This window comes from Musca autumnalis, unplaced genomic scaffold (genome assembly GCF_047663935.1).
Source record: "Musca autumnalis isolate F117 unplaced genomic scaffold, ASM4766393v1 scaffold_2, whole genome shotgun sequence".
Classification (NCBI taxonomy): domain Eukaryota; kingdom Metazoa; phylum Arthropoda; class Insecta; order Diptera; family Muscidae; genus Musca; species Musca autumnalis.
The window spans coordinates 175,214,661-175,236,715 of NW_027411755.1; the positions used below are offsets into that span (position 1 = coordinate 175,214,661).

At 35.4% G+C, this 22,055-nt stretch overlaps 1 protein-coding gene across 1 annotated transcript in view; it reads left to right on the forward strand.

The window, feature by feature from the left end:
- LOC141394865 (uncharacterized) overlaps positions 1–22,055 on the forward strand; it is a 31,190-nt gene that overhangs the window by 162 nt on the left and 8,973 nt on the right. Inside the window, exon 2 of the mRNA XM_073969943.1 lies at positions 17,325–18,635. Within this exon, the coding sequence (XP_073826044.1) occupies positions 17,360–18,635 (1,276 nt within the window). The 5' untranslated portion in view covers positions 17,325–17,359. The remainder of the gene's footprint in view (positions 1–17,324; positions 18,636–22,055) is intronic.

Genomic DNA, 22,055 nt, shown 5'->3' on the forward strand with positions numbered 1-22,055 from the left:
ATTTTTGCAAATGATTAAAAATTAAGTGATGGGAAATAAGTAAAAAATTCAATTGACAAATAAAAATTCATTTGACAAATAACTTAAAATAAATAATGTGTTCAAATAATATTCGGATAAACTATAACGAGATAATAATTTGGATTGACATTTTTGATGCTGATTGGAATTTGGTTGACACTTTATTTGGTACCAACAAGAAAAAAAGATGTCAAGATCTTGGCAGAACTTGTTATACCCTCCAACTTAAAATACATATTAGTCACTTTCCTTTCCTATTGTTACAACATGGAAACCCAAATGCCAAAATAAGGTCGGAAAATTTATCACAAAATTTCTTCAATCGGGCGCCATCTTTATATGGGGCCTATGTCAAAGTGTGGAACTACATATGTTGGCAAATGCCAAATTACAGATATGTGTTGAATTATCACGGTGCTCTTGAACCAAATTTAAATGGAAGGTGCTTACACCTGGGAAGTTTTAACGGATTCTGAAACTACAATGTTCATAGATGAGAAAAATCAAAAAGCAAAAAAGCGCTTTTTAAGGGGTTACCTATACTTGTCACTTTCAAAAAATCGAAAAAAAAATATTATTGGCTTATTTTGAAGTACATGTAGTATTGTAGTATTGCCTGCGATATGATCATTGGAAGGGAACAATTTATGGTGATTTGTATGTAGGGTGGAATCTTTCAAGTCGTGCTTTCCGAAATGTCATTTTTGAAGTCGGTGCCAACGATAGCTCTAAAACGAATCGACCGATCTTCATATGGTTGGGTGAGCTTATTATATACATAAAAAGCTTGTCTTTAATGGCTATATTATACCATATGCTTTTTCACATGTATGACATCAGCTGGTCTGTATATTAGTATACCCAAAGTGACTACATACATGTGAAAAAGGATATGGTGTAATATAGCCATAAGCGAGACAGATTTTTTCTTAAATAATTTTTTTTTCGTTAAAATCGAATTTTTTTATATCGATTTTTTTTAAATTAGGTTCTTAAAACGCCCACAAAAATAAACGAAGATCGGCACATCCGTTTTCGAGCTATCGTTGGCACCGCAAAATGCTTTTAAAAAAAGAGTTTGGCAGGTAGCCATTTACCACAAGACTATGCAATATCTTTCAACAACAAAAATTACAGAAGTTGTGTATGATGTGCTTTTTAAGGTAGAAACAAGTAAGAAAGGCGTTAAGTTCGGTCGGGCCGAACTTGTTATACCCTCCACCACAAGTTGTATTGAAGTAAAATGGAATAATTAGTTTCCTTTCGTGTATGAAGAGGACTTAACACTACATTTCTGCAACTTCGGTAAAACAATGTGAGGCACCATTCTATGGGGGCTATTTCAAAACGTCGATCTATACCGACAAATTTCTGACGAAAAGTTTTTAGACTTAAAGAAGACTAAATACCAAATTTCCTATATTTCGGTAAGAAAATGTGGCTAAAAATTAAAAAATACCGAAAATCAAGAAGTACGCTTCTATGGAGATATAGGAAGACGTGGACCTGGACAATTTCGGTTGGATATTGACGTCACAATCTTCAGTATTACGAAAATCGGAAGGTACCTTTCTATGGGAGCTATATCGAAACGTGGACCTATACCGACGAATTTTAGTCAGAAATGGGGCAATATGAAAGCGTGGACCTGTACAGACATATTTCTGGCGAACAGTTTTATATCACATTGAAGACTAAATATCAAATTTCAGCCATTTTGGTGGAATATTGAAGACACAACCTTCAAAATACGAAAAATCGGGAGGTACCTTTCCATGGGGGCTATATGAAGGCATGGACCTATACCGACAAATTTAAAGGGGAAGTTTAAGTACCCCCAACGAAGTCTAAATACCAAATTTCAGCCATTTCGGTGGAATATTGAGGCCACAACGTTCAAAATACCGAAAATCGGGAGGTACCGTTCTATGGGGGCTATATGAAGGTGTGGACCGATACCGACAAAGTTCTGGGGGAAAGTTTTATACCACCAACGTAGACTAAGTACCAAATTTCAGCAATTCGGTGTGATAATGAAGCTAAAACCTTCAAAATACCGAAAAACGGGAGGTACCGTTCTATGGGGGCTATATCAAAACGTGGACCGATATATCCCATTTTCAATACCAACCATCCTGCAAGTAATAAAAACTTCTGTACCAAATTTTGACTCTCTATCTTGATTGTGAAAATTAAATTATCAAATATCAGAGATGGAATGTATAATACTTACATATGATCAAAATCAAAAAGTTATCTAGCATGACAAAGACATTTTTGTAGCTGGAAAGGAAAATTTAGTTCACACAAACTAAAATGTAACGACACCCACTTATGTAGTACTACTACTTCCGTTGTTTAACCGCTACGTTATTGAAATTTTTACCAATTTCACACAAAAGTTTCAGTCCATTTAACCCGCTAAGTATTATCTGATCTTCACGTTGGTTTGTACGCTTCTTCTTCATCATAAACTCAAACTTTGTTTAAAATTTTGCGGGTTATTATTTTGACATACAGAGCCGCTACAAAATTGGTTTTTGGTCCATTTCATTCCCTGAACATTTCACGATCATCAGCAAAAACTAATCATTTCTACTTTGGCCCGAACCCAACCTCCTTAAAAAAATTCGTTACAACCGGTCCATAATTGCGGCCTTAAGCTTGTTAAAAATTTTTAATGGACGGACACACATCGCTAATTCGCTATATCTCGTCGAGATATGAATTTTGGCATACCAAATAAGGGGTTTAGGACGAATATTTCATGGTGTTACATAAACTTTTGGAGAGACAATATGTAGCATGGGATAAAAATGTGGTTCTCTACACAGAACCCATTATATATTAGGCAGTAGGTCAGTTATCTAGCAAACACCTTATTGCAATTTACATCAGGTCAGTCGTTTTTTCCATATGCAGGCTACTTTGCCGATACATGTCCTCAAGGAATTAAAATATCGACCAAAAATAAAATTTTTATATTTTTCATACAAAAGTAATGGTCCATTTCACCCGCTAAAGAATATCAGATCATCATTCAAAATTGTAGGCATCTTTTTCGACCTATACTTTTACCCGGTGCGAAATTTCGTGACTATTGATGTATAATTGCGACTTCTAGCGAGTTTATTACTACACTACAAACAAATAACGGAATATATTAGGCTGTAACTCTGTTATCTGATCATGCACACCAACATAATTGGCATCAATTGAAAGGTCAAGCGTTCCACTTTCAAGCATATCTCACTTATCCGGAATGTCACTTCCAGGAATTCAGATATAAGCTGTATATTAAAAAATTTCACAATTTTCACACAAAAGTTTTGGTCCATTTAACCCTCTAAATATTATCCGATCGCCATCTCAAATTGCAAGCTTCTCCTTTGTGATATACTCTTACCTTATTTAAAATTACGCGTTGATCGGACTATTATTGAGACCTACACAGCCGCTAGAAAATTGGATAAATATTATGTTTTTGGTCCATTTCACCCGCTAAATATTTCACGATCATCACCAATAAGAATAGGGATCTATTCTGATCTGAACCCGACCTCCATACAAAATTTCGTGACGATCGGTCCATAATTGCGGCCTGGAGCGTGTTTACAATTTATAATGGACAGACGGACGGACGGACACACATCTCAAAATCGCTTTATCTCGTCGATTGGTATACCACATTGGGGGTCTCCGACGAATATTTCGCGGTGTTACATGAATTTTTACCAAAACAAACTTATAATACCCTTTTCCACATTGTGGTATAGGGTATAGGATTTTATGCGAGACAAATTTTTTTAAAAAAATTTTTAGCCCAAATTTTGGTTGTTAACTTTACAATAATTATACCCTAGACCACTATGTGGGGAGGGTATTATAAGTTGGTTTTGGCCAAAAAGTTTGTAACGCATCGAAATAATGGTCGTAGACCCATACTTATATATACCAAAATGAATGTCTCGACGAGCTGAGTCGATCTGGCTATGTGTGTCCGTCCGTCAGTCCGTCCGTCCGTCTGTCCGTCTGTCCATCTAAACCTTGTAATCACGCTACAGGTCGCAATTTTGATCGGATCGTCACGAAATTTTGGATGTTGATGGGGTCCCGGAGGGGAAGAAGCCTATTGATTTTGGTGATGATCGGATAATATTAAGGTGTCGGAATGGGCAAAAAACTTATGTGGATAAAAAGACAACGTTTTTTTCCAAAGCGAATATCTCAGCTTCTATACGGGGTATACCAAAAGTAGAAAATATCGCCTTTCTAATGATGTAAAGTAGGTTCTCGTAGGTGATCAAACAACGAATATATCGCAATAGCCGCTAATAGAACCCAACTTTTTATTTTTGCGATTTTAATAATAATGACGAATATCACAGCTTCGGTTGGGGATCTTCCAAAAGCAAAGCCTGGCTATGAAAGTAGAAGATCCCATCTTTACAACGATGTAAACTAGGTCGGCGTAGGTGACCAAATAACGGAGATTTCGCAATAGTCGGTAATACATCCCATTTTTCCACTTTTTTGGAAATCACGCTACAGGTCGCAATTTTGATCGGATCGTCACGAAATTTTGAGGGTTAATGGGGGTCACACAGATGAAGAAGCCTATTGATTTTGGTGATGGTCGGATAATATTTAGGGGTGGTAATGGGCAAAAAACTTATTTGGAGAAAAAGACAACGTTTTTTTCCTAAGCGAATATCTCAGCTTCAATATGGGGTATAACAAAAGCAGAACCTGGCCATGAAAGTAGAAAATATCGCCTTTCTAATGATGTAAAGTAGGTTCTCGTAGGTGATCAAACAACGAATATATCGCAACAGCCGCTAATAGAACCCAACTTTTTATTTTTGCGATTTTAATAATAATGACGAATATCACAGCTTCGGTTGGGGATCTTCCAAAAACAAAGTCCGACTATGAAAGTAGAAAATCTCATCTTTACAGTGATGCAAAGTAGATTGGCGTAGGTGGCCACATAACGGAGATATCACAATAGTCGGCAATACATCCCATTTTTTCATTTTTTTTTTTTTTTGTAATCACGCTACAGGTAGCAATTTTGATCGGATCGTCACAAAATTTTGGGGGTTAATGGGGATCCTACAGAGAAAGAAGCCTTTTGATTTTGATGATGGTCGGATAATATTCAGGGGTCGGAATGGGAAAAAACTTATTTGGGAAAAAGTCAACGTTTTATTTCAAAGCGAATATCTCCGCTTCTAAAAGGGGTATATCAAAAGCAAAACCTGCTAATGAAAGTAGAAAATATCACCTTTGCAACGTAGGTTGTCGTAGGTGGTCAAACAACGAAGATATCGCAATAGCCGCTAATAGAACACAACTTTTCATTTTTGCGATTTTAATAATAATGACGAATATCACAGCTTTGGTTCGGGACCTTCCAAAAGCAAAGTCTGACAATGAAAGTAAAAAATCCCATCATTACAATGATGTAAAGGTTGGCGTAGGTATCCAAATAACGGGGATATCGCAATAGTCGGTAATACATCCATTTTTCTACTTTTTGGAAATCACGCTACAGGTCGCAATTTTAATTGGATCGTCACGAAATTTTGCGTGTTATTGGGGGTCCCACAGAGGAAAAAACCCTTTGATTTTTGATAATGGGCGGATATTATTCAGGGGTCGGAATGTGAAAAAAAATATTTGGAAAAAAGACCAACGTTTTATTTCAAAGTTAATATCTCCCTTCTGTAGGAGGTATATCGAAAGCAAAACCTGGCAAGGAAAGTAGAATATATCACCTTTACAACGATGTGAAGTAGGTTGTCATAGGTGGTCAAACAACAGAGATATCGCAATAGTCGGTAATGCATCCCTTTTTCCATTTTTGTGCAATCACACTACGAAATTTTGATCGGATCCTCACGAAATTTTGGAGGTTGATGGGGGTCTAAAAGGAAAGAAGCCTATTGATGGTTGGCATACATCCCACTTTTCCATTTTTTATTTGGGTTGTACTGTCGATGCACTTAAATGCGTTTCAAAAAAAATTGACCCGTGTTAATGAAGACATTCAGAGCAAAGGCGCTAAGCTATCCCAATTTTAATATTTTGAATTTTATTAGTCAAAAGCTTATGAACGGGGGTAGTGGTGTAGGGTATTACATAGTCGGCCCCGACCTGACTATAGCCTTGGCTCACTTGTTTTCGGTAATTAACGACAAAATTTACCGACAAAAATCGTTAAAATTGGTTACAAAATACCACTTACCGAAAATTATCGTTAAGTACCGACATTCGTCGTTAATTTTGTCGTTAAGGAGTTACAGAATCGCACTACAGAAGTAGTTGAAGATGTGCTCTTTCAGGTAGTAAAAAGATCTACTTAAAAATATTAATAGTTTCTTTGAAAAAAAAATTCATGAACAATTAGTTTGTTTGGCCTGCACAACTAGGGGTAACCCCTTAAGGAAGCATATAAATCTTTTATTATACCCTCAACCATTTAAATATTAACAATATAAAATTAAAGTATTCATCGAAAACCCTATAAAGAATATATGGGAATTCTCAGTGAAATCGGACACTGCGTGGTTTTTTATTTCCTTCCAAAATATTTCAGTTTCGAAATCTGTAATAACTATACGCAAACAAATACTCAAAACTTCTTTAATATTGGTCCAAAGGGAAAAGATCCAATTTTTTATTTTGTGTTTTTTTATCAGCTATCTAATAAACAAGTAAGAAAGTATCAGTCAGCTGAGCCGACAGAGATATACCCTCAGCCTGTGCAAATTGAAACACTTTTTTCACAAAAAAACTCATGTATTTAGGGGGTTTCAAAATTTTGGTCGTATGAACCGACAAAAATGTTGATTAGGATTAAAGTTCAAAAATTTTGCGGAAAAGGTACTTAAAGGAATGGACCGACATAGACCATGGGGGTGCCATAGGGAGTTTTTACACCCTACGGACTGTTTTCTCAAGAAGTATGGACTTGCCCCTGAAACAACTTTTACCATCGTGATTGAGGCAGCGAATGTAAGTTGCTTCCACAAAAATCAAAGTGATTCAATAGCAGGACTTAAAGTGAACTTATCCAAAATCTTGTTTGGGAGGTACGGGATGGAGTGGACAACTATAGTCCATATTCGAACCTGATCTATATCTGGTAGACATTATGAGAATGTGTAAAGTATGGACCAAATCGGTCACTACCATCAGGAGTTATCGGGCCCACAATTTTTCCGAATATTTTTGAGCTTTTGTGGGGTAGGTACCTGAAGGAGTGGACCGATATGGCTTATCTACGAACTTAAAGTAAGTTTGGAAATAATATTACGAAGGCCAAATTTTGGCCGGAATCGGCATTCCCGTTCGAGAATTATCTTGCGCTTCCACCCATAAACTTGGTGTCATAGGGTTTGTTTTTCAACTTTCCGGCATTTTTTCAGGAAGTATGGACTTGCCCCTGAGGAAACTTGTACCTTCGTATAGGGGACAGTGAATACAAGATGTTACAGCAAAAACCATGGCGATTCGAGAGCAGGTCCTAAACTGAACTTTTCCGAAAATTTGTGTGGGAGGTACTCGAAGGAGTTTACCGATTGAGTCCATATTGGAACCTCATCTAAGTCTGGTAGAAATTTCATAATGTGCAAAGTATGGACCAAATCGGTTACTCCCTTCAAGAGTTATCGTACGCACAAATTTTCCGAACATTTTCGAACTTTTGTGGGGGAGGTACCGGAAGGAGTGGACCGATATAATCCATCTTTGAGCTTGAACTAAGTTTGGACAAAATATTATGAAAGCCAAATTTTGGACCGAATCGGCAGATCCGTTCGAGAGTTATCTTGCGCTCCAACCACTACACACGGTGTCATAGGGTGTTTTGTAACTTTCAGGCTATTTTCTCAGGAAGTATGGACTTGCCCCTAATGAAACTTACAGCGTCGTATAGAGGACAGCGAATACAACTTGCGTAAACAAAAATCAAAGCGATTCGAGACCAGGTCCTAAACTGAACTTCTCCGAAATTTTGTGCGGGAGGTACCCGAAGGAGTGGACCGATTGAGTCCATATTGGAACCTCATCTAAGTTTGGTAGAAATTACACGATGTGCAAAGTATGTACCAAATCGGTTATTCCATGCAAGAGTTATCGTGCGCACAAGTTTTCCGACAATTTTTGAACATTTGTGGGGGAGGTACCTGAAATAGTTGACCTATATGGCCCATCTTCGAACTTAAATCGAATATGGACAAAATATTTTGATGCCCAAAATTTGAACCGAATCGATTGATCCGTTCGAGAGTTATCGTGCGCACCAGCCAGCCAGACAGACCGACAGACAGACAGACAGACGGACGGACATTGCTAGATCTACTCAAAATTGTCTGAAACGGATATCGTACAAACATACTTGGGGTCTAAAACCATTATTTCGATGAGGCACATTTTTGGTCGTATCAAAGTGTAAATACCCTCTTTAGCCTAAAGGCTGAGGGTATAAAAATAGAAAAATGTGCACAGTGAGCTTGGATGCAATTTTTGCGATTTAATATTATAAATCAATTTTTATCAATGATTGTGCTCTTCGATATTCTTGAAATTGTTATACCCTGCACCATAGCATAGAGGGTATATTAAGTTTGTTTTTCCATTTGTAACTCATTGAAATAATAATTTGCGACCCTATGAAGTATATATTATATTATTGATCAGGATAAAATTCTGAGTCCATTGTAATCACTCGTCTGCCACGGCGTCCGCAAAAATTTAACTAGAGCGCTAGATTTTTGCACACGAGTATATTAATTCCATAGGCAGGTCAAGTTCGAAGATGAACTATATGGGTCCATCTTTTGGTAAAGATCCCATACAACGGTACCTCCCGATTTTCAGTATTTTGAGGGTTTTAGCTACGATTCTTAACTGAACTAGCTGTAATTGACATAAAAGGTTCCTAAGTGTCACAACACTACTCCACCAAAAACTGTCAACATATGTCCTTGCGTAGGTATACCCGCCATATAACGGTACCTCCCGATTTTCGGTATTTTGAGGGTTATACCTACAATTTTTAACCAAACTAGCAGTAGTTCCACATTTAAAGTTCTTAGAGGTCACAACACTACTCCACCAAAAATTTTCAACATAGGTCCACGTTTAAGTATAGCTACTATATAACGGTACCTCACGATTTTCCGTATTTTGAGAATTTTAGCTACATTTTGTAACCGAACTAGCTGTAATTTGACATTTAAGGTTCCTAGGGGTCACAACACTACTCCACCAAGAACTGTCAACATAGTTTCTTCTTTAGGTATAGCACCCACATAACGGTACCTCCCGATTTTCGATACATTAAGGGTTTTAACTACAATTTTTAACCGAACTACCTGCAATTTGATATATTAGGGGTCACAACACTATGACATTTGAGGTTCTTAGGGGTCACAGCACTTCTATACCAAAAATGTTCAACATAGTTTTATGTTTATGTGTAGCCCCCATATAACTGTACCTCCAGATTTTCGGTATTTTGAAGGTTGTGGCCTCAATTTCCCATCGAAATGACTTAAATTTGGCATTAAGTTTTCGTTGGAGGTTATAAACTTTCCACCCGAAATATGGGATCACGTCATAAAACTTAACTTCCCGATTTTCATTATTTTGAAGGTTGTGGCCCCAATATCCAACCAAAATAGCTGAAATTTGGCATTTAGTCTACGTTGGGGGTATAGAATTTTCCACCAGAAATTTGTCGGTATAAAGCGTCCATCGAAGGGTACCTCCCGATTTTCGGTATTTTAAAGTTTGTGGCTTCATAAAAATCATAAAAAATCCACGCTCTCAAAAAATTCATAAAAAGTCCACGCCATAAAAAAAAATCCTGAACAAATACACATCTTGAAAAAAATTCCTAAAAAACCACGCATTGAAAACATTTTTAAAAGATCCACACCTTGAAAACATTTTTTAAAAGATCCACACCTTGAAAAAAACTTTAAAAAATCCACGCCTTAAAAAAATCCTAAAAAATCCAAACCTTAAAAAAATCGTAAAAGGCCATGCCCTGAAAAAATTCCTAAAAAATCCACGCCTTGAAAAAATTCCTAAAAAACCACGACTTGAAAAAATTTTCTAAAGAAAAACCACAACTTGAAAAAACTATCGTTTCAAAAAAAAATTAATAAAAAGTCTCAAAAAATGCATGAAAATCCATGCTTTCAAAAAAAAAATTATAAAAAATCCACGCTTTCAAAAAGAATTATAAAAAGTCCACGCTCTCAAAACGCTTTGAAAAAATTCCCAAAAATAAAAATCCGCGCCTTAAAAAAATTCCTAAAAGATCCACGCCTTCAAAAAAACTTTAAAAAATCCGTACCTTGAAAAAATAATTAAAAAAAATCCGCACCTTGAAAAAATTAAGAAAAAATCCACAACTTAAAAGAAATTCCAATAAAAAATTCAAGCCTTGAAAAAAATTTCGTAAAAAAATCCATACCTTGAAAACAATTCCTAAAAGACCACAACTCGAAAAAACTTACAAAAAAATCCACGCCTTGAAAAAACTTACTAACAAATCCACGCCTTGAAAAAACTTACAAAAAAATCCACGCCTTGAAAAAACTTACTAACAAATCCACGCCTTGAAAAAACTTACAAAAAAATCCACGCCTTGAAAAACCTCACTAACAAATCCACGCCTTGAAAAAACTTACTAAAAAATTCACGCCTTGAAAAAACTTACTAACAAATCCACGCCTTGAAAAAACTTACTAAAAAATCGACGCCTTGAAAAAACTTACTAACAAATCCACGCCTTGAAAAAACTTACTAAAAAATCCACGCCTTGAAAAAACTTACTAACAAATCCACGCCTTGAAAAAACTTACTAAAAAATCCACGCCTTGAAAAAACTTACTAACAAATCCACGCCTTGAAAAAACTTACTAAAAAATCCACGCCTTGAAAAAACTTACTAAAAATCCACGCCTTGAAAAAACTTACTAACAAATCCACGCCTTGAAAAAACTTACTAAAAAATCCACGCCTTGAAAAAACTTACTAAAAAATCCACGCCTTGAAAAAAGTTCCTAAAAATCCACGCCTTGAAAAAAAAAGTTCTAAAAAAACACGTCTTGAAAAAAATTCCTAACAGATGCACGCCTTGAAAAAAACACGACTTGGAAAATTTTTCTAAAGAAAATCCACACCTTGAAAAAAATTCCTATAAAATACGTCTTGAAAAATATGCCTAAAAGATCCACGACTTGAAAAAAACTTTTAAAAACCCACGCCTAGATAAAAATTCTAAAGAAATCCACACCTTGTAAAGAATTCCTTAAAAATCTACGCCTAAAAATCCACATCTTGAAAAAAATTCCAAAAAAATCCACATCTTTAAAAAAATTCTTAAAAAAACCACGCCTTGAAAAAAATACCTAAAAAATCCACACCTTAAAAAAACAACGCATTGAAAAACATCCTAAAAAATCCACACCTTCAAAAAAAAAACTACTAAAAACACACTTTGAAACTAATTCCTAAAAATAATGCACGCCTTGAAAAAATTCCTAAAACAATCCACATATCCAACAAAATTCTAAAAAAATCCACGACTTGAAAAAAATTCCCAAAAAAATCCACACCTTAAAAAAAATTCCTAAAAAAATTCACGCCTTGAAAAAGAGTTCTAAACAAAATCCACACCTTGAAAAAAAATCACGCCTTGAAAAAGAGTTCTAAACAAAATCCACACCTTTAAAAAGATTGCTAAACAAAATCCACGCCTTCAAAATTCAATTCATAAAAAATCCACGCCTTGAAAAAAATGTCTCAAAAATCCACACTTTGAAAAAATTACTAAAAAAAATCCACGCCTTGAAAAAAAATCCTAAAAAATCCACGCCTAGAGAAAAATCCTAAAAAAACCACGCCTTGAAGAAAATTCCTAAAAAATCCACGCCTAGAGAAAAAATCCTAAAAAAACCACGCCTTGAAAAAAATTCCTAAAACATCCACGCCGTGAAAAAAAATCCTCAAAAAATCCACACCTTAAAAAAATCCTAAAAAGTCCAGCGCCTGATAAAAGTCCTAAAAAATCCACGCCTTGAAAAAAATTCCTAAAAAATCACGACTTGAAAAATGTTTCTAAAGAAAATCCACACCTTGAAAAAAATCCTATAAAACATGTCTTGAAAAATATGCCTAAAAGATCCACGACTTGAAAAAAAAAACTTTAAAAATCCACGCCTAGAAAAAAATTCTAAAGAAATCCACACCTTGTAAAAAATTCCTTAAAAATCCACGCCTAGAAAAAAATTCTAAAGAAATCCACACCTTGTAAAAAATTCCTTAAAAATCTACGCCTAAAAAATACACACCATGAAAAAAATTCCTAAAAAAATCCACATCTTAAAAAATCCCTAAAAAATCACTCCTTGGTAAAAAAAACTCTTAAAAAACTCCACTCATTGAAAAAAAATTCCTAAAAAATCCCCGCCTTGAAAAAATTCCTAAAATATTCCACATCTTGAAAATAATTGGTAAAAAATCCACACTTTGAAAAAATTACTAAAAAAATTCACGCCTTGAAAATATTCCTAAAAAATCCACACCTTGAAAAAAATTCCTTAAAAGACACGCCTTGAAAACAATTCCTAAAAAAACACACCTTAAAAAAACTCCTAAAAAATCGACGCCTTGAAAAAAATTCCGAAAAAATCCACACCTTGAAAAAAACTCCTAAAAAATCCAAGCCTTGAAAAAATTCCTAAAAAAATTCACACCTTGAAAAAATCTTAAAAAATTCAAAACTTGAAAAAAACCATAAAAAAATTCCCACCTTGAAAAAATTCCTAAAAACCATTCCTTCACAATTTTTTCTAAAGCAAAATTGACAAAAAAATCCTAAAAAAACACTTCTTGAAAAATATGCCTAAAAGATCTACGACTTGAAAAAAAACTTTAAAAAAACCACGTCTAGAAAAAAACTCTAAAGAAATCCACGTCTTGAAAAAATTCCTAAAAAATCCACACCTTGTAAAAAATTCCTTAAAAATCTACGCCTAAAAAATCCACACCTTGAAAAAAGTTCCTTAAAAAATCCACATCTTAAAAAAATCCCTAAAAAACCACGCCTTATTAAAAAATTCCTAAAAAACTCCACTCATTGAAAAAAAAATCCTAAAAAATCTACGCCTTGAAAAAATTCCTAAAACATCCACACTTTGAAAAAATTACTAAAAAATCTTCGCCTTGAAAAAAATTCCTAAAAAATCCACACATTGAAAAAATCCTAAAAAAATCCACGACTTGAAAAACAATGCCTAAAAAAATCCACACTTTTAAAAAAATACCTAAAAAAAATCCACGCCTTGAAAAAAATCCTAAAAAATCCTCACCTTGAAAAAATTCTTAAAAAATTCCGAAAAAATCCACCCCTTGAAAAAAAATCCACGTTTTGAAAAAAATCTTAAAAAAATAAACACTTTGAAAAAAATCCTAAAAAACACGCCTTGAAAATAATTCCTAAAAAACCACACCTTGAAAAAAAACACCTAAAAATCCACGCTTTGAAAAAAATCCTAAAACCATCCACGCCTTGAAAAAAATTCAGAAAAAAATCCACACTTTGAAAAAAAAATTCCTAAAAAATCCAAGCCTTGAAAAAATTCCTATAAAAATTCACGTCTTGAAAAAATTCTTAAAAAATTCAAACCTTCAAAAAATTCCTAAAAAATTCACACCTTGAAAAAAATCCTAAAAAAGCACGCCTTCAAAAAATTTCTAAAAAATTGACACCTTGAAAAAATTCCTAAGAAACCACGCCTTCAAAAAAATCCTAAAAAATCCATACCTTGAAAAAAACTCCTAAAAAATTCAAGCCTTGAAAAAATTCCTAAAAAAAATCACGCCTTGAAAAAAATCTTAAAAAATTCAAACCTTGAAAAAAACCATAAAAAATTTCCTAAAAATCTACACCTTGAAAAAATTCCTAAAAAATCACGCCTTCAAAAAATTCCTAAAAAATCCACACCATAAAAAATTCCTAAACAAATCCACTCCTTGAAAAAAATTCCTACAGAAAAATCAACACTTTCGAAAAGAATTCCCAAAAAAAACCATGCCGTGAAAAAAAATCCTAAACAAATCCACGCCGTGAAAAAAAAAATCCTAAACAAATCCACGCCTTGAAAAAAATTCCTACAGAAAAATCTACACTTTCGAAAATATTCCAAAAAAAAGTCACGCCTTGAAAAAAATTCCTAACAGATGCACGCCTTGAAAAAAAAAAAATCATAAAAAGCGTCTTGAAAAATTCATAAAAAATCGACGCTTTGAAAAAACTATAAAAAAATCCACGCCTTGAAAAAAAATCTAAATAAATCTACGTCTTGAAAAAATTCATAAAAATACGCGCCTTGAAAAAATTCCTAAAATATTCCACATCTTGAAAATAATTGGTAAAAAATCCACACTTTGAAAAAATTACTAAAAAAATTCACGCCTTGAAAATATTCCTAAAAAATCCACACCTTGAAAAAAATTCCTTAAAAGACACGCCTTGAAAACAATTCCTAAAAAAACACACCTTAAAAAAACTCCTAAAAAATCGACGCCTTGAAAAAAATTCCGAAAAAATCCACACCTTGAAAAAAACTCCTAAAAAATCCAAGCCTTGAAAAAATTCCTAAAAAAATTCACACCTTGAAAAAATCTTAAAAAATTCAAAACTTGAAAAAAACCATAAAAAAATTCCCACCTTGAAAAAATTCCTAAAAACCATTCCTTCACAATTTTTTCTAAAGCAAAATTGACAAAAAAATCCTAAAAAAACACTTCTTGAAAAATATGCCTAAAAGATCTACGACTTGAAAAAAAACTTTAAAAAAACCACGTCTAGAAAAAAACTCTAAAGAAATCCACGTCTTGAAAAAATTCCTAAAAAATCCACACCTTGTAAAAAATTCCTTAAAAATCTACGCCTAAAAAATCCACACCTTGAAAAAAGTTCCTTAAAAAATCCACATCTTAAAAAAATCCCTAAAAAACCACGCCTTATTAAAAAATTCCTAAAAAACTCCACTCATTGAAAAAAAAATCCTAAAAAATCTACGCCTTGAAAAAATTCCTAAAACATCCACACTTTGAAAAAATTACTAAAAAATCTTCGCCTTGAAAAAAATTCCTAAAAAATCCACACATTGAAAAAATCCTAAAAAAATCCACGACTTGAAAAACAATGCCTAAAAAAATCCACACTTTTAAAAAAATACCTAAAAAAAATCCACGCCTTGAAAAAAATCCTAAAAAATCCTCACCTTGAAAAAATTCTTAAAAAATTCCGAAAAAATCCACCCCTTGAAAAAAAATCCACGTTTTGAAAAAAATCTTAAAAAAATAAACACTTTGAAAAAAATCCTAAAAAACACGCCTTGAAAATAATTCCTAAAAAACCACACCTTGAAAAAAAACACCTAAAAATCCACGCTTTGAAAAAAATCCTAAAACCATCCACGCCTTGAAAAAAATTCAGAAAAAAATCCACACTTTGAAAAAAAAATTCCTAAAAAATCCAAGCCTTGAAAAAATTCCTATAAAAATTCACGTCTTGAAAAAATTCTTAAAAAATTCAAACCTTCAAAAAATTCCTAAAAAATTCACACCTTGAAAAAAATCCTAAAAAAGCACGCCTTCAAAAAATTTCTAAAAAATTGACACCTTGAAAAAATTCCTAAGAAACCACGCCTTCAAAAAAATCCTAAAAAATCCATACCTTGAAAAAAACTCCTAAAAAATTCAAGCCTTGAAAAAATTCCTAAAAAAAATCACGCCTTGAAAAAAATCTTAAAAAATTCAAACCTTGAAAAAAACCATAAAAAATTTCCTAAAAATCTACACCTTGAAAAAATTCCTAAAAAATCACGCCTTCAAAAAATTCCTAAAAAATCCACACCATAAAAAATTCCTAAACAAATCCACTCCTTGAAAAAAATTCCTACAGAAAAATCAACACTTTCGAAAAGAATTCCCAAAAAAAACCATGCCGTGAAAAAAAATCCTAAACAAATCCACGCCGTGAAAAAAAAATCCTAAACAAATCCACGCCTTGAAAAAAATTCCTACAGAAAAATCTACACTTTCGAAAATATTCCAAAAAAAAGTCACGCCTTGAAAAAAATTCCTAACAGATGCACGCCTTGAAAAAAAAAAAATCATAAAAAGCGTCTTGAAAAATTCATAAAAAATCGACGCTTTGAAAAAACTATAAAAAAATCCACGCCTTGAAAAAAAATCTAAATAAATCTACGTCTTGAAAAAATTCATAAAAATACGCGCTTCCAAAAAAGAAATCTTAAAAAAATCCACGCTTTAAAAAAAACTATAAAAAATCCACGCATTGAAAAAAAATTTAAAGAAATCTACGTCTTAAAAAAATTCATAAAAATCCGCGCCTCCAAAAAAGAAATCTTAAAAAATCAACGCTTTGAAGAAAGCTATTAAAAATCCATGCCTTGAAAACAGTTCTAAAGAACCACGTCTTGAAAAAATTCATAAAATCCACGACTCCAAAAAAGAAATCTTTAAAATCCACGCCCTGAGAATAGAACCCTAAAAAATCCACGCCTTAAAAAATTTAAGCTATTTCGGTAAGATATTGTCGCTAAAACCTTCAACATACCGAAAATCGGGATGTAAATTTCTATGGGGCTATATAAAGACGTGGACATATACCGACAAATTTCTGGTGGAAAATTATATAGTACCGACGAAAACTAAATGCCAAATTTGAACCATTTTGGCCGGATATTGAGGCAACGACCTTCAAAATACAGGAAATCGGGAGGTACCGTTTTATGGTGCTATATAAAGACTTGGACCCATACCAACAAATTTCATGTGGAAACTTGTATGCCCCCAACAAAGACTATATGCCCAATTTCAGCCATTTCGGTAGAATATTGAGGTTAAAATAGGGAGGGTATAAAAAATCTTGATGTTATCTGGCCCAGTTGTAACTGGGGACAATCCTTAAACTTTAACACATCAGTCGTTACAGCATGAAGTGTTCTTTTCAAACGTTCATACCGCAATATTTTTCGGATCGGCTTGATCGATCTCCAAACATTAATTAAAAGTCTGCTTCTAACAAAAGTCCGTATCGCTGTCAGTATGTATTGAACTCTTTATATCGGACCATGTAAATGTTGGCTTTAGAATTCCAAACTCCTACGTTCCTCAATAGATAACTCGCATATATATATTGCCACTAAATTTAAATTAATTAAGTCCACCTTAATTATTTACAGATTACCAACTTACTCCAATCAATCCATTCAACAACATGGACAGAAATAAATTCTGTCTTCTACTATTGGTCTTGGCTATTCTTATCGCCAATTTAGATTGCAATGTCCTGGCAAGAAGTCACAAGCCTAAATCAAAATATTCTGATAGATCTTCTGGCAATAGCAAACACCATAGCAGCTCTTCTCATTCTTCAAACAATGGTTCATCATCACAACACAAGCCAAAAATTACTACCCATGACACCAGTCCGAAGGATACTTACAATTCTCACACTCAAACAACAAATACAAAAGGCAAAGAAAAAGAAACTTCGTCTATATGGAATTTGTTTAGTTCTTCCAAAACAAAAGATACTCATAAAGGACACGAATCTTCACGGCACGAAACACCAGCCAAACAACACAAAGAAACCCACAACAAAACATCGTCTTCTTCCAATAAACACCACCATCATCATCAAAGTTATGAAACTTCAGCACCACCATTACCAAGCGATGATTCATCAACGGGGAAAACTAAAGGCCATCACTTAACAGCATCCCACAAAAATCATCACAATTCGACAATTGGATGGCAAATTCCAGATCGAAGTGAGAATTACAGCAAAACTTCTGGTCACAAAACTGAAACGTCCGCCTCAACTAATCACAGTTCGTTGACAAAAAGTAAAGGCCATTATTCCAATGCGAATCACAGAAACAATGCCTCAATTGGATGGCAAATACCTGAAAATCATCAATCTTCCCGACACAAATATGAACCTTCAGCACCTCCATTATGGTCTACTAATAATAGTACAGTAACAAAAACAAACGGCCATCATTTGACGACATCCCACAAAAACCAACAACAAACTTCTTCAATTGGATGGCAAATACCAAATAATACAAATTCACATGGTCAGACATACCATCACAATCATCACAGCTCTCCCATTGGATGGCAAAACCCATCCTCAGCATCACAACAAACTTTCAAAACAAATGGTCACACAACTCAACACAATCACCACAGTTCTCCCATTGGATGGCAAATCCCATCCCCAACATCTCCACAACCATCTGCACCACTAACGGTAACATCATGGCATAAAAATGGTTATAAGCCCGCAGATCTTTCATATCCGTCTGGCCCCCACAGTTCATACCCCCAAAATACGTATAATCCCTCAACACCAATACATGCAAACTATCCACAATCTGTACCAGTGTCAGTGCCACAAGGTATACCCTATAATCATCCGCATCAGCATTTCCCCTCTGTAATTCCAATTGTTGTGAGTCAGCCGAAGAAAAGTTCATTTACGGAAGGTAAGTTTTATTCGTTTGACGGATTGACAAATGATTCAATTATTAATGGACATGCTGTGTGTGTTCCATCTTCGGAACCAACCCGTTTTGATTTCTCCATTGTAAACCAATAACTCTAAAACCACACGTTGAAACTTTCATACAAAACTTTCACAGCTTTTTGGAGAGAGAGAGAGAGAGTGGAGATTAAGGAGCTCCTACACATCAGCTCTCTCCTAAAAGCTGTGAAAGTTTCGTATGAAAGTTTCAACGTGTGGTTTACAATGGAGCAAGCAAACGGGTTGGTTCCGAAAATGGAACACACTCAGCATGCTAGAGTTAGGAAGGGATCATCGTAGGGCCGAGCCAATTGTATAATACCCTAAGCTACTGTGAATATATAAAATACACGTGGGAACTATATCCAAATCTCCACCAACTTCGATATAATTTGGCACAAGGCCCATTTATATAAGGTAGAAGTGACACTCAGCTGTAATTTTACTTTTTTTGTAAATTTGGTTTTCAAAATGTAATAGGGTCTACTCATGCAATTTGAAACTTTGAAATTTGCTACCATCAAATACTTCCCTTCATCGTAAACGTGTAATAACAATGACCTAAGACAGTTCTGTATGCTTTATGTTTACATTTTGATTCAAATTTGTTCTATTTTAGAGGATTTTCAAAATGTATTTACTTATGTTTTTCTTGAGAAAATTTTTAGAACGACCCCATTATTCAATATTTTCTTTGACATAAAATTTTAAATAACAACAATACTTTTGTAAATAAATGTGCCTGGATTTGGAACATTTATTTCTAGAACAATTCAGTCATACATTGCAAATGGTACATTAAATACTTCAAATAGGGCGAAAATATGTATGGGAGCTATATACAAATCTGAACCGATTTCCATATAATTTCAGAATGCCGCTCTGAGAACAGCAACAGGGTGTCTCCTCAAGTTTTCAGTGGACCATCTACATGAGGAGGCAACGATTGTTCTAGTACAACAACACAATGAGATGCTTTCGTTGCAGTACCTGCTCGGGTGTTACCGTGAGACCATCTCAATCACCATCTTCTGCCTAGGCCCGACACACGCAGGATATTCATGATATAGAGAGGGAGGTTCAACAATTTAGGAGATCAACAGGCATATCAGGCAGGTCTGAATAGCATTAACACGGACGCAGTTTCTAAGGCCATAATCAAATACAGTGTGAATAGAGTCCTCGGAGCACATCCCCCATCTATCGCAGTTGAGGAGCGTTAGTTGCCACGACAATGCTATTCATACCTGCCTGATATGCCTGTGATCTAGGGGTTCTCTCCTATATTGTTGGGCCTCCCTTTCTATAGCATGAATATCCTTCCTGATATGCCTGGGTGTGTAGGGCTTAGAAAGCAGATGATGTTGGGATGGCTCTCACGGTAACATCCGAGCAAGTACGGCAACGAAAGCATCTCATTGTGTTGCTGTACTGGAACAATCTTTGCCTCCTCATGTAGATGGTCCACTGAAGACTTGAGGAGGCACCCTGTTGCTGTTCTCAGAGCGGCATTCTGACAAGTGTGAATCCCTTTCCAATGCGTATGAACTAGAAGGGTATCTTCCAAATTGGCGCCGCATAACTTACCACAGACCGACCTATAGCTATGTATGTGGTCAACAAGGTTTCTTTATCTGCATCCAAGTGCATTTCAATTTGTCGAAGATAGCTGCGGCATACGGGAACGACGTGAACGTAGTGTCGAATGTGACCCCTAGAATTTTGGGGCAGTTTGTGGTCGGAATTCCGCTACCATCGACCACGACATTTAACTCTTTCCTGTACTGCGCCGTCCATGTGGTGAACAGAGTGGCTGTAGATTTAGTGACGGATATCTGCATATTCCTCGAGCAGAAAAAGGTGGTAAGATCGGCTAAATAGGAGTTCAGTCTCTCACAGCTGTCATCCATGATCTCAATGGCGTATGGACTGGGCGGAATACAGGAAAGGTAGAGGTTAAACAGTTCCGGAGATATTAATCCACCTTGGGGAACTCCCTGTTTCACTCTACGGGGTTTGGACTTCTTGCTCCTGAATTCCACGTACGACTGACGTCCACACATATAATTGATTATCCAACGTTTCAGACTAAGCCGGGGGTTATCTGCTCAATGTCCTCAAACAGCGTGGAGTGCCTGACAGTATCAAAGGCTTTTGATAAGTCAAGCGCCACTATCACCGTTCTATCACACGGCCTTTCCTGGTTGAGTCCTCGACAAATATATGTAGAGATAGCGTGCATCGCTGTTGTCGTGCTGTACTGCTTACTGCATCCATGCTGATGATCGGCAACTGATGATCAATTTTAATGGCATCCTTGCCCTGCTCATTTTCCAGACTTCAGGAACAATGAGGGTGGCTAGCGACAAGTAGAGAACTTTAGTGAGCTACTCCACTCCCGGCTTATTCAGCTGTTTCAGCATTACCATGGAGATTCTATAAGGGTCGAACGCTTGGATGATTTAGCGTTCCTGATGGCATTCGCAACCTCATCTATTGTAAGCTGTGGTGGTTCATCTTCGGCCGGAAGAGATCTGATGCGACGTAGTACTCGTCTATTCGTCCTGTCAATCCCGGGGTGCTCGACAAACTGTCGGTTGAAATAACTTGCCTCTTCGGGTCAGTCAGCGTAACGTCGCCAAACGTGACTGAGGTCCTATCTTTCCTGCTTCCGAGGTTGGAGAGTGACTTCACCATTGCCCACAATTCACTTGAGCCGGCACCGATGTTGCAACTCTTGAGATGATTTAACCACTTGTTCCCAATGTACACGTGCACATGTGTACAAACTTCTGTGGGAAAGTTTAATGCTCCTAACAACCACTAAGTACGAAATTTGAGCCATTTCAGTGTGATTATAAGGCTAAAAACTTAAAAATAGGGAGGTACTGTTCTATGGGTGCTACATCAAAACGTGGACCTATACTGACAATTTTCTGGAGGAAAGTTCAGCGTTGCCAACGAAGGCTAACTACGACATTTCAGCCATTTCTGTAAAATAATTAGGGTAAAACCTTGAAAATACCGAAATCGGGAGGAAGCGTTCTGGGGCTTTGGTCTCATACACATTACTATGGAAACAAAGATCGCTCGGGTGGCACGGGTTAACGTTAACCGATGGCCACAAAATTTCACTTATAAGGGTTTTGGATCAAATGGAAAAAATGTAGAGGGTAGGCGTTTCAAAAAAACAAATTATTCATTTTTTGGGCCGCCCTTTTCTACATACATACAATCACTTTCTGAGTCGATTTATGATGATCCGTCCGTCCGTTAGCAACGTAAAAGTCGCAATTTAGTATCCGATTCGGCTAATAACTGGCGAAGATAATTTGTTTAGTCACAGGTAGAACGCTATTGCTTTTGGTGAAAATCGGTTCAG